The sequence below is a fragment of the Hirundo rustica genome, chromosome 3 (genome assembly GCF_015227805.2).
Source record: "Hirundo rustica isolate bHirRus1 chromosome 3, bHirRus1.pri.v3, whole genome shotgun sequence".
NCBI lineage: Eukaryota > Metazoa > Chordata > Aves > Passeriformes > Hirundinidae > Hirundo > Hirundo rustica.
Window position 1 is genome coordinate 12,867,860 of NC_053452.1, and position 13,695 is coordinate 12,881,554.

At 46.4% G+C, this 13,695-nt stretch overlaps 1 protein-coding gene across 7 annotated transcripts in view; it reads left to right on the top strand.

The window, feature by feature from the left end:
• SLC24A3 (solute carrier family 24 member 3) overlaps positions 1-13,695 on the top strand; it is a 141,052-nt gene that overhangs the window by 86,406 nt on the left and 40,951 nt on the right. For 6 of the 7 annotated variants that reach the window (XR_005700170.2, XM_040059922.2, XM_040059923.2 and 3 more), the window contains 3 exons: positions 6,751-6,825; positions 11,484-11,568; positions 13,375-13,478. Coding sequence is in view for 6 of the 7 variants with exons in the window: in XM_040059922.2 (XP_039915856.1) it covers positions 6,751-6,825; positions 11,484-11,568; positions 13,375-13,478 (264 nt within the window). In the remaining variant the exon portion in view is untranslated. Of the gene's footprint in view, positions 1-6,750; positions 6,826-8,399; positions 8,542-11,483; positions 11,569-13,374; positions 13,479-13,695 lie in introns of those variants that run through there. The other variant, XM_040059926.2, reaches the window with a different exon arrangement.

Consider the following 13,695-nt stretch of genomic DNA (forward strand, 5'->3'; position numbering starts at 1 on the left):
GTCCCTATGGTGCAGGACCTGGCTAGATTCAGCCTCTCTAGTACTGGGATAGCTGGAGACAATCTCTTCTCAAACAAAAAAGCGAAAAAGATAGATAAAAAAGAAAAGATACTCAGAGGAAACAGAAAACTGTCAGCATATAGCAACCTGGCTCTAGTCTGGGTTGGAAGGCATGCTCTTTGTACTGGGGTAGTGAACTTCCAGTTCTGTTTTTTACTTCCCAAAAATGCAGTTACCAAACGTGTGATGAAGTCAGAGCAGAAGCAGAAATACACTTTTTTGGAGAAAAGAGGATACAGACACTGAGTTTGTCTCCACTGACATTTCTTTATGGGTTTGAGAAAATTGGACTTTAAAAGGGACTCTGTAATGGTGGGGGGAACAATCAGTGCTGATTAGTGGTCATCACCATGCTTCTTATGTTAGTGACCTCCTCCTAAACAGTTTCTATTCATTTCAGTAAAAATGTTAATCTCTCTCCTCCGCCCCTTTGCTCGTACTTTCATGTTTATTTCTGAAAGACATCAAGGCAAAGCTGGTTTACCAGATGCCAGAGGAATGTGACAAAAGCCCTCTCCAAGTCTCCCCAAGCCCTTGTCAAAGTCCCTCTCCTGCTCTTCTGCAGTACCCTTTGGGTACTGGAATGCTTTGTAGTTGCTCTCTTAGCCTTTTTCTGGTTTTCACTGGGACCTTGGGGAGTGCAGGGGGCTACCCAGGGCATCTTCTCTCTATTGTTTAATAAAAAGGGAAAAAAGACTCCAGTAAATATTCACAGTGGGGCTGTGTGAATTACTAAACATGATCTGATGCTTCACAAAGATGAAAGTTAATCCCTAAACACTTGAAAAATCTAGGAAAAACTGGGCAGGTCAGCAATAGTTTTAGGTCTGAACTGAAAATACTTTGGTTTGAAGGAAGAGTGGGCCACTGAGGGCATATTACAGGTTGGAGTCATGTTGTTTAATTTCTCCTGGATACTTTTTCAGAGCTCAGCAGCTGACTGCTTCACTGCCATTCATTATTTCCATGTCCTCTCGGAGAAGAGGCTGAACTGCTAACTCCCCACTAAGTCACTGGTTTGGGATATTCAGTTTGGAGGGGCGAGGGTCTGGATTTTAACTCTGGTTCTGTTCCTGCAGCCTGGGAACTTCCCAGCACTCAAGGGCTTATTTTTGCAATCTTAACATTATTGTTTGTAGAATCATAGACTGGGTTGAATTGGAAGGAACCTTACACAATATCCAGTTCTGTCTCCCCTGCTATGGGCTGGGACATCTTCCACTATGCCACGTTGCTCCAAGCCCCATCCAACCTGGCCTTGGCAACTTCCAGGGATCTGGGTGCAGCCACAGCTTCTCTGGACAACCTGTGTCAGGGCCTCAGCACCCTCACTGGGAAGAATTTCTTCCTAATACCCAATCTGCCCTGCTCTCTGTCAGTGTGAGGCCATTCCCCCTTGTCCTGTCTCTCCAAGCCCTTGTCAAAGTCCCTCTCCAGCTCTTCTGCAGTCCCTTTGGGTACTGGAATGCTGTGTAGTTGCTCTCTTAGCCTTTTTCTGGTTTTCAGTTTGTTCCAGCTGATGTCCCTGTGCAGATCTTCAGCCCTGCCTTGCTCAGGAGCACTGACAATAGTTACTCCCTTGAGACAGGAGGGAAATGGCTTTGCTGAGAAATTCCCAAGGTTTTGGCTGGCAGCTGAGAATGGGGGTTTGGGTCTCTGTGTTACCCTGGTGTTTTTGACAGCACAGTGTTCCTTCCCCTTCTCCCAGCTTACTCCAGCAGATCTGGAGTGCAGTGCCAGGATATGTTGGGTTGCCAGCATGAGGAGCCTGTGCAGGGTCAGACCTGGGCCCTCCACACTGAGCAGGGTGAGGGAGCAGTATCTGCGCCCAGCCATCACTCCTGCTTCTGGGTTGTCACTGCTTCCTGTGGCCATGGGAATGGGGGCTCAAACAGGCACCTGCCTCCCTCCTGTGAGGCACTTGGGAAATGTAGGTCACCCTGGACAGGTCCAGTCTCTATTTATTTCTGCATGGGGTCAATACCCAGACACATCTCATTTCTGCAGCACAGAGTTGTCTCTTTAGTGGGTGATTTCTCTGGTGCCCTGGCCATCCATGCTGGTACTGTGGGAGCACTACTGGGCACATTATGGTATACAAGCTGCTGACTGGAGTCAACCCAGTCTCTGTGGCTTCCTGCTTTGGTTTGGGTTTTTTAATTTCCCTCCAACAGTGGAGTTTTAGGTAGGTTTGTTATGCAGTCAGAGTTGAGGAAAGCCCTGTACTTGGTTAACGTGGTTTCAGGCGTGGCCCCTTGCTAGTCCTGCCCCCTGGGGCAGGGGTCTGTGGCACAGCAACAGGGACCGTCACCTGGGCCTTTCCCAGCCCCTTGGGAAGAAGGCAGGGCTGTAGGGATTACTGCTCCTACGGCATTATGCTCTCTTGTGAAAAGCTTCTGTAGCTCAGTGATGCGAGTTTTAGTTTGAGTGTGAAGACTGTCATGGGAAGCTCAAAGGACTGCTGTACAAACATGAAAAATGACCATTTCTGTCCTGTGCAGTGGAACAGGTATTTTGAATAAGATACTTGATGCAGAGATTGCATGTCTGTTTGTTAGAATCGTCATTTTAAAATCAGTACTAATGTGGTACTTAATATGGCATTTATATTCCTTTTATGCAGGGCCATTGCATTTTCCTAATTTTTTAATGTCCTTTGGGAGAGGAGGAGTGAGTGTGGTTTTTCAAGTGTGTTGCCTGGCTAAAGACTCACATTTCGTCACTTGGAGCCGAATACAACTGAGTGAAGCTGTGGCTGAGCCTTATTTTGTGTTTTGAGTCCTCCATGTTTTGCTCCGCTGCCATTACACAGGCCATGTTCTGTGTCCCCCAGCCACTTCCTTAATTCCCAGTGGTAGTTTCAGGTGGAACAGGCTTTAGTCCATGCTGCCCTGCTCCCTTCCAGAGCTCATCTCGAGTGGAATCTCAGGATGACTTAGGTGGAAGATGATACTACCTTATTATGCTGAGTGTCTGTTGGCCTTCTCATGGGACATGCTGTGTAGACTGGCCTCCCTGATGCTCCTGCCTTCCTCCGTCTTCCATAAAAAAGCCCCCACTGGTCCCTAGTCTCTTTCAGAGTCTGGCTTGACATTAAATTAAATGTTTTGCTTGTCTTCCTGCTAGCCCAAACTCTAAACATGGCTTTGTTTAAAAAGCAAACAAACAAGCCCCACCAAAAAGCCTGGAGAACTTCCAAGGAAGTAACAGTTACAGTCCTCATATGTTCACTGACTGTGGGTAGCTTCCAGTGGTTTAGTCTGTGAACAAGGCTGGGGTTTAGCCAGATACTCCTTTGATTCTGACACTTTACACTTTATTGTACCCAAGCCACTTGAATGAACTTAGGGAAGACTCACAGCCAAAACCAGATTTGTGACAGCAGTGAGGTAATTAAAGTAAATGCTGGAGTGTACAGGTTTTGTGGGCTCAGTCTGGTCAGTGCTGTCAGCCTGGTGCTAGCACTCGTCCCGAGGAGTGCATCGGTTTGGCTCTGTGCTTCCAGCTCCTTGCAGCAGGGGGCCAGTCCCCACGCATGGGGATGATGAACAAGAGCCTGTGTGGGGCCAGTTCCTTCGCATTTATTTTTCTGTTCCTTACTCATTTCAGTGCCCTTTTTGCCTTTCATCTTTTTGCCTTTCATCTTTCATCAGGTGATCATCAGGATCACCTGATCCTACTAATGAGAAAGCATGGGTGGACAAAAGAAAATTCCTTTGTCACCCTTGAAGGTTGTTGTTGTGCCCTCTAAAAACCTGGACACCATGAGATTCCACTTTAATGCTGGGACATGGAGATGCTTTGGCAGTCTTGCGTGCACTGGAAGTGACACAAACCCTCCCTCCCATGGGATCATTTGAATGTGTGTATAAAAATCCAGAGAAAGATTTTTCTAAGCTGAAAAACTGGTGGGAGCCTTGCCCCTCCTGCCTCTGGTGAGCCCCACGGAGCTCAGTGTTGCCTGAGGACACCTACAGACAGTGGAGTGCACGTGTGCCATGTGTGGGGGCATCTGTGGTGAGCTGCTTGGCCTCTGGGGCATGGGCTGCTGTGGTGGCTGCCTCCCCTTGGCGTCCACTCTTTTGGCTGCCTCTGGGAGGTGTAGGAAGCCCAGCAGCCACATGGAGCCCTGTGCTTCATCAGCGTGGATTGTGTCAAAAGGAGAGGACATGCTCACTTTACAGGGGTGATGCTGATGGACATATTGGCATTCTTGAGAGGCATTACTCTGTGTTTGGGCAGGACAGTGCGGACATGACCCACTGCAGATTAATATGATTAGCAGATCAAAAATCCAGGCTGAAGTTAGGCACCCGCTATATGTTGTATTTCAATGGAAGTTGGCCACATTGCTCTCTGGAGCCCTTTCTAATCCTTTTTCCTATGATGTACAATGCCTGCGAGCCATTTTCTTGCTTTATCTCTGTTCATACAGTTGGTATTGTGTCAGCAGCTGGTGCTCCCTTTTCAAGATCAGGTTCTTTGCTGCACCCAGCAGAGCTGGAGACTTGGAATTTTGCTTACTTTTGTGGTCCTTAGGGCTGTTTTGCAGTGTAAGATTTTCAAAAAACCTAAGTTACACTTATTCGTGTTTATGATGAGGGACAAAGAAGCACAGAAACTGTCCAAATGACATCCTAGCACCTATTATGTCAAAATAGTGTCAAAATAATCTGTTAGGATGAAATTCCCATCTCCAATCCTGAAAAAAATATACACTTGAATGATTTTTGGGCACAAAAATTTTCATGGCTGAGATGTACAGTAATTACTGGCTTTTTGCAGCCAAGTTGTAGTTCTGGCAAATTAGAATCTGTGTTTTTGATGGGGTTAGGGGATTTAAACATGTTCTTGGAAAATCAAAACAAAAACAAAAACCTGGAAACCTGGAAGCTATTTTTATTGCTGCTTTCTCTCCAGAAAAAAATACTTCAGTCTCTGTCGGGTTTAATTCCCCATCATTCAGGTGGTTTTAGAGTCCTGGCCCTCTGCAAAGCTCTGTGCCAAACTGAAGGAAGAGACAGAGTCTTCAGGTTTAGATTTTTCAAGGTTGCATACTTTGTTTATTGTTCCTTATCTTACAATTTTCTCAGTCCAACAAGATGTTTGCCGCGGCTTGGACTTCTGAAGACTCCTCCCGAGCTGGGTTGTCCTTATCTTTTATACTAATTGCTACGTATTTTATATTTACTATTTCTTACCAATGTCTATCACTATTACTAAAAAGGTCATCTTTACTCTGACCCAATCCTCACTAGCTACTTTGTGCCACGTCACTGCAGAAATGAAGTGAGGGAAGGAGAAATGAAGAAGAAGGAGGCAACGCCCCAAATTCTCCATCTTGTCCCCATTCACTTCAATGCTATAAACCTAAATATACTGTTTTTTCCACCCTGTGATATACTAAACTACAATCTTTCACACTCTTGTGGCCTGCAATGCTTCCTGCAGTGCAAGAAGCCTCTCCCATGGACTGAAATCAAAGCCAGTGTCTCTCTGAGCTCTGGGCTGGGGTCCCAGACCCCCCTGTCCAGGTCTCTGACCCTCCAGGGCAACCAAAGGAATGCATTGGGCTCCAAAAGGTCTCCTCCCATCACCTGAGCTTCTGCAGGATTTCAACAACAAGCAATGCCAGAGAATCTATGGGTGATGTGCTTGGAACTGTGGTTCCTAAGGATTAATATACTATTTTTCTGCAAATATTGGCCACCTCTCTCGGTGTTAGTCCCTGGAGCTGCACTGCTTCTAGAAGTAACTCTGTGCTTGTGCTTGGCCGGTATCACCAAAAAGGTGGAGTTGTCTTTGAACCTTGCAGGAAGTCTCAGATGTGTCCATGCCAGAAAACCAGACTGGGCTGGGAGGCAGACTCAGCCTGGCTGTGCTCTGCTGGTACCTGGCATGTTTTCGCCTGGTTTTCCCCTATGCCAATGTGCATTGTCCCATCCAGTGGCAGTCTTTGTGTTGAGTTGGGGAGTGAGCTCCTTCCCTGTAGGCAGGATGGGCCAGGTTGCCCTCCAGGCCTTTGCTGCATGGATGTCAGCCAAACCGTGCCCTTTGCCTCTCAGGGCAGAGATCAGGCCCCAGCACATTCTGTTTAATAGTGCAGAAACTCAGATTGAATTTTTCTTGCATGAATTTGAAGAGCTAATTGGCTCGGTGTCCTTTTGAGTCCTGTGTTCCCTCTTGGTTTCATTTGTTCTTATGTGAAGTTCAGCAAGATTTACCACTGGGACCCAGGTGACATGGCAGGGTGCTTCAGTCCAGGAAAACAAGCTCCTTCCCCCTTTTTCAGAACACTAGATTTCAAAAATGACTCCTCTAAGGGTTTAGGTTTTCACAGAACACGGTGATAAAAAAGCCTTGCACTGCACAACGGGGAAAAGAAGGCAAAAATACTTCAGTGTGGCTTAGCAATGTCCAGAGAATTTAAAAAAAAAAAAGAAAAAAAAAAAAGGCAGTCTTTATGGTGAAGATAAAACATTGGCAGCTTTTGATAGTTTATAAGAGCTTTTGTATAAATACTCCACCATCTTTCAATTAAATCCCAGACACCTCTATGAATTATTCTTGTGAGAGCATTTTATTTTCTTGAAAAGTCTATACCAAATGAAACCTGAGATGCGTTGGGATGCTGCTGTTCAGTTCTGTGTGACAGTCTCCAGACTCAGCCTCTTCTTGTCTCCATTGCAGGCTGTGTACATGTTCTATGCATTGGCAATCGTCTGCGATGACTTCTTCGTCCCTTCGCTGGAGAAGATCTGCGAAGTAAGTGTTAGTTGTTCCTTTCCCCTGTGCTGCTTTCAGAGGAGTTCTGGAGAGCCATGGGGTGTTGATGTGATTGCTGGAGAAATCCCCTGAGCTAGCCCTCACTGCCTGGTCCACGCCAGAGTGGCTACCCCCAGGTCTGGCTTTGACCCGAGCAGTGGTACAGAGCAGGGCTGCTTCTGCTCTCAGTGGCAGCCAGTGGTACAGCGTCTAGGATCAGGGCGAAGAACAAGGAGGAGCCTTCCATGTGTTTCTCAAAGGGGTTTATTCCCCAAGATGGTCAGGGATGAAAAGGCACCAAAAAGGCATTGGGCACAGTCTTTTAAATGGGGGAGGTACAGGGGGAGGGTACAATTCTACAAGTCAGGGATACAACAGGGAGAAGATTAAGGAGGGGCTCACAATATGACAACCGATAGGAAAGACAATGGGAATGGAAAGGGTCACATGGGCCAGTAGGGCTTCATGGAATAGGGGAATTCTCAGGAGGAGTTTTGGTAGGAGGTTGGGACAACATGGACTGACAGGGAACTTTCTAGAACAAAGGACAGGAATTAGGGAGGATTGACATTTATGTCGATGGGGTAGAAGGCAGGTCTAGGGAGTGAATGATAACCAGGCGAGGGAGGGGAAAACTTTGGGTAAAGCCATCCACCTGAGGGGATAAATAGGAACAAACCATTCAAAAGAGTTTACAAAAATATATGTAAAGGAAAACACACCACCACAAGGTGTGGTGATGGTGTATTTACTGTTGTCCTGCAGTGTTGCCCATGCTGCTTGTCTTGTTGCTCAACATGACATGTGCATGTAGACTCAGCTTCGTGTTCTTCCTCGCAGGACAGGCTCTCCAGGTGCTCCAGGCATTCACACTGTGGAGGTTGCTGTTGCCTCTCATTTGCATGTCTTTGCAGATGTGGAAACACCAGGCCCTAGCTTTAGCTGACACAAATTAAAATCTGTGGTGATTTACTGCAGTAGAAATCATGGATCTTGTACCCTGCCCTCACAGTCAAGACTGTCAATACCTTGTGTTGCGTGGATGTAAGTTGTAAAGCAGCAGGGACAGCTAGGTCAGGTGTAAAGAAACTTGTGAATGCTTCCAGCAATTGCAAGGGACTCTGTTTCTGTTTAGTAAGGTCAGGATACCTACATTTTAGAAGTCAAGGAGTACATTTCCGCCTAAATCTGCTCAGACAGGAACAGAGTGAACACAGACCCTGTACCTGAAGTTACTGGGAGCCATATCTGCTGTGAGTTCCAGACAGTGAAATCTTTGTGTGTGGAGGATATGGTTGGTCTTGGCAAGTGGAAGGTCTGTGTGATTTATAGAAGACACCTGCTCATGTGCCTGGGAACAAGTGTCACCTGTCAGGCTGTGCTTGCCCTGGGAGAGATATGGAAGTTGGCAGAACAAGTCATTTGTGCTAACAGCACAGATGGAAGCTGTCAGTAAAGTAACCTGATAGTTGAAGTTCAACACCCTGCTGTGCAGGCCTTTTTTGCATCATCATGGAAAAAAGCCGCCAGGAAATTCCACTTGTTGGTGCTTAAGTGTAGAGGTAACTCAAAGGTAACAACACAAGGCAAAGAGCTTCTGTCCTGCGAAGTTGCTGCACCCTCTGGGGCTGAACCTGGGAAACCCCATTGCAAGATTCAGGAGAGGGAACATTGGTGTGGACATGGGGATACGAGATGCGGGGGAATGTAGACATGGTGAGTTCTTTGACCTCCCCTCTCCCAGGCAAATGAACCTCCCTGGGAAATGTGGCTCTAGAATCTGGCTCAGGTGTCTGTGGATAAACAAAACCTGAGCTGAGTGAGCAGTGTCCAGGACAGGCTTGTATTTTGGAGTGCTGTCGATGTGCTCGAGGTCAAACCAACCATCCAGAGGGACACAGAGAGGCAGGAGATGAAGGGAGATTGTTATTTCTCTTGGCTAAGTCATTGTTAAATACCACCCATGAGTGTGTTTTGATTGAGCCTCGCTCATGGCCCAGAAGCCTGACCTGGGTCTATGGAGCACTGTCTCCTGTTGCAGTTTTGCCAGGGACTCTGAGTGGCTATGGACAAGCTCCATCGCTTCCCTGCACCTCTGTTTCCTGCACTGCTCAGTAGAAAAGTTGATTCTTGATGTGTTTACAAATGGCAGTAGGAAACACTGTGTATGGTGTTACCAGTTTCTTACTTCACTGGTGGTAAATTTCATTGTCACATGTGAGAGACTCTTTTATGGTCATTAACTCTCTGCACATGCAGCATCTGTGTCTCCACCTGACCCAGAAGCTGGTCAAACAAGTGCCAGCCATACTGTGCCATTTGTTCTTCTGATGAATTCTCAGATGTGGTTGGGTTTGTAGTGATGTCTAAAAAGCAAACACTCTCTCTGTGTGCTTTACTGTAGTATTTGCAAGCCCCTGGGCTCTAAAAGGCAGTTTTCACTTGCTTAGGTCTTTGCTTTTTTGGTTATTTTTTGTCTTCTCAATGGTACACCTAACAATTCCTCATGTGCCTTAGTGGTTCTGAACCATTCTGTTATCCAGTGCCACCAATAAGATGAGGATAACAATTTTTATTCATCTATGTGTAAAAGAGAAAGCCTAGCAACTGAATACCAAATCTGGAATACTTGTATTGAGAAGTTGTCCAGGAGAAAGGTGCTGTGGTATTAGGGATTATCAAAATGGGTCATATAAATGGATCAGACTTTAACTGTTCTATTGCTCCTGCTTGATTCTCTCCCAGAAAGGTCTTTTCTCACCCCATAGCTGATGTTTGGGGACATTCAAATATTCTTATGTATTTATGCCCCAAGAATTCAAGCCTCCTGCCTGAAGGTTTTTTGGAAGATCTTGAAGATCTGCCAGTAGTTGTTCTACATATTCTCAATAGTTTAGATGCTCTAATTTTAAAACAAATGTCCTTTTTCTGGCTTAGCTTCATCTAGTTTGGGAAGCAGTTATTGAGTTCAACCTCAAGCCATTTGTGTTCACAAATGTGTGTTGACATGAGAATTTACTTCAGAACACTTGCTATGATAGACATTCACTTTCTGTATTAGTTCAAATGTACTTACAACAAAACCTGATTTTAATTTGTTTTCTAAAGTAGTTTCTACTTGCACTTGCCTGGCTGCTCCATTTCAGGTGTTACAGAGCATTTACACTGTCAGTGGCAAACATTTGTCTGCAAATACATTGCCTCCTACAAGGTGCTGTTTTCTGCTCTGTTGTATCACTTTAATCATCATGTGCATTTCAGTGAACTCTCTAGAAACTGCCCTCGAGGGCATGTACTGTAGCTTTGAATTAAACCACCACCCCCCCCCCCCCCCGCCCCCGTCCCCCCACCCCCCCCCCCCGAAGTCAGCACAGCTGGTTTCCTTGGCTGGTGGCTTTGCTTTCAAGAGGCACCGTAAGTTCCAGCAGCTATTGTAGGATGGCTGTCTCCATAGTTTCATAGAGCATCCTGCAGAAGAACCTGGCCTTTGGGGATCTGCTTCTGATCCTGTGAACTTCTCTCATAGTTTTAATCCTGTTTAAAATAATTTTCCATAAAGCTGTATTTTTTTCACATTCCACAAGCTTTATAGAACTCCAGCAATGCTGTGGTCTTCTGCTTCAAAGGCATTCCTAGTGAGGGCACATCCTGTCCTTTACCCTTGTCCCCATAACTTACGTACAAAGGGTTGTTATCTATTGTGGGTGGAGTTACCATCCCTTAGGGGCCAGGAATATCCATTGTGGATTCTTCAGAAAACGCTGCTGTGAGGATTTCTGCTCTTTTGTCTCTGCAAAGGTACTTTGGCTAGGATGAAGCAGCAGAGGAGCCCTACAGTGCAGCAAGAGGATGGGGACAGAGGAAGGTTTCCTGTGTCCTACCAGGCTGGGGGGGCTGCCTCAAAAGTGACACTTCCAGGGACACTTCCCACCACCCTGGGCTGCCTTCCCCATGCTCCTGGCTGTCTTTCCTGTGCTCCCACGGTGGCAGCTGGTACCTTGGTATAGTAACAGCTCTGGATGGCAGCCATATGGCAGAGGCTTGTTGTTGCTCCAACAGGGGAAGGTGCCTTGTGGTACAGATGGAGTGCCGGGAGTGCAGACAACATAGAGGGTGTAGTTAACCAAGGAAATCTTTGGAAGCAGCATATGCTGATGACATTTTCATAGAACAGTGGGTACTCTTTTGTTTCCAGAAGCCCCCATTTTTCAGACAGTCTCTGGGTACTGCTGAGGGACAGGTACAGGAGGCAAGTAATGTCCGGGAGAAAGGGGGTAAGGAGAGGGTAAACCAAGGCATAAGTTGTACCAGGGAAGATGGCTGGAGGTAAACCACCTTTACAGACCAAAGTGGGAGAGATAAGGTGTGTGTTGCTGGGGTCGTGGAGCAGACAGACCCGTGAGTGGTGAAGCTGCCTTCCTGTTGACTGCACTGCTGACCTTTCTCTCCTCTCTAAAAGTGTCACTGCCATAACTTGCCCTCTCTGCCAGGCAAAGCTGACTTCAGTAGCTGGTGCCTGTGGTGACTTTTCCGCTTTACCTAACCTTTGTTTACACAAAACTTAACAGGTACCCACTCTCAGCAGGCAGTTTAACATTGAGAGTGGAATTCCTTCAGCTGCTCATTGTGGTAATCACTGACTCTGTGTTTCTCTGCAGCGCTTGCATCTCAGCGAAGATGTGGCTGGGGCAACTTTCATGGCAGCAGGAAGCTCTGCTCCTGAGCTGTTCACATCTGTCATAGGTAAGGAGCCTGCTACTGCTTCCCAAAACCTACACATTTCCCTGACTATTTTCAGAGCTGAAATGGGATTGCTGCCTGCTTGCAAGGTTTGTTATAATCCCTCCTGGACACACATGGCACTGACTATGGGGAGTCCTTGCCCGGTGAAATGACTCTAGGAGAGTCATTATCTCACAGCAGGGCCCAGATGTGACCCTGCCAAGCCAGGACCAGTGGGCACTTCACCATAGCTGGCCCATTAGCCAGGCTGCACCTATGGCCTTATCTTCTCCTGTCCATTTTGCTACTCCATCTGCCACGCCAGCTTCAGGGCACAGTGGGGAAGGATTTCCCCCAGCCTCTCTTGACTGGTACCCTGACACACTCTTTGTGTCCTCAGTGGCAGGTTCTCTGCCGTCACCTTCCCTTTGGTTAGTCTTCCAAAACCACTTTTACCTGGAAAAGCCAGAGTAGGGACGAGAGGAGGATTTGAAATGCTTTCTCACAGTGACAGGTTGATGAGAGCATCACACTTCCAAAGCAGCTCTCCACTTATGGGAAGTGTGATGAAGAGGTTCAGCCATCCTTAAGTGTGCAAAACCCAGGAAACTCTCGTGGTGCCCCCACAGCTGTGAGGGAGGGGCACTGGAGGCAGTGTTACAGAGTGATGCTGTAACATCACTCCAGTCTGACTCACCCACCCTGCTGTTGGCATCATCAGGGCAGCAGCTGGGAGGGTATGGATTCTCCATCACCGAATGGAATTAATTAGTTCTTAGGTCAGATAACTTTCTTAAGAGACACTTGTATTTCAGTCACAGCTGCCAGATGCAGAGCACAAGTTAAATCACGCAAAGCTGTGTGCTCTACAGAGAGGTCTGATTACACAAGCAAAGCCTTATCATTTAGGAACTTAAATTGGACCAAGTTGGGATTGTTCTTCGGTTAAGGGTAGTGCAGTACCAGGGTGAAAACAAAACCAGATTCCTTCAGGCAACTCTAGAGAAGTGCTGATGGTCATCAGATCATTTTTCTGCTGTGGTGTAACCCACCAGGTGCCACATGTCACTTGACAGGTAAGTGCTTCTGTGTTTCTGAGAAACGGATGAAGTTGGAAAAAATACATAAACTGCACTGGCCAAATAAATAGTGTTGGAACCTTAAAAGCAAGTGGTGAATTTTAATAGATTGACAGCAAGCAGGAGATGGAGTGTTATTTTTAGGCTGGCTTCCTCAGGAAGGGATTTTATGCAGCACCATGATGCATGTGTCTGTCAGTTCCTCTCCCTCACCATTAACCTCACTGGGCAATTTTAACCAAATTTGACAGAAGAGCTCTGAAAAAAGCTTGTAACTCGTAACTCATCCTGAGAGGCATCACTTAGCTTGTGAGTAGTTGTGGCCAGACAACTCTGAATCATCTCCATCTGTGAAACTTCATCCCTATTGAAGCCACTTGCAATGGGGATATGGGAAGGAGCAGAGTACTGGTCAGGGAATATATTCTGGGAGACATTTTCCTATGGATTTGTGTTCCAACAGCTGCTCTCATGAGCTTGCAGTGTTTTGTGCTGTGTATTGCCATAATGCTGCGTCACAAGACCAGGAAGTGAACTTGAATGTGTCTGAGGTGCTTGGTTTCCATCACACAATCCCATCCAGGTCCCTTCAGAAAGCAACTCTCTGCAGTTTGTGCTATTAAATATGAGAAGTGGCAGAACTGGTACCTGCCTTTAGATTCATTAATGGGATGTGAGGTCTGCAATTTTATGTGAAAAAAGTCAGCTCTTTCCTGTTTACACAGCCTCTCTTGAACTTGTTTTTCAGGTGTTTTTATCACAAAAGGAGATGTAGGCGTTGGAACCATTGTGGGCTCAGCTGTATTCAACATCCTCTGTATTATAGGTGTGTGTGGGCTTTTTGCAGGACAGGTAAGAGCATTTAATGATTTCTTACAATTCTTGCTTCACCCTGTGCCTTGGCGTACTGCAAAATCAGATGCCATGTTCACAACCTTGCCACAAGTTTCTCTGGCTTTGTTGTTTTTAATAGGGCCCTGTGCTGTTCCTCCTGCATTTTTGAAATGAAAAACAGAGCATCAAATGTGAGCTTGGGCATTTTGAACTGCCCAAGGTGTGTGGGTAGGCA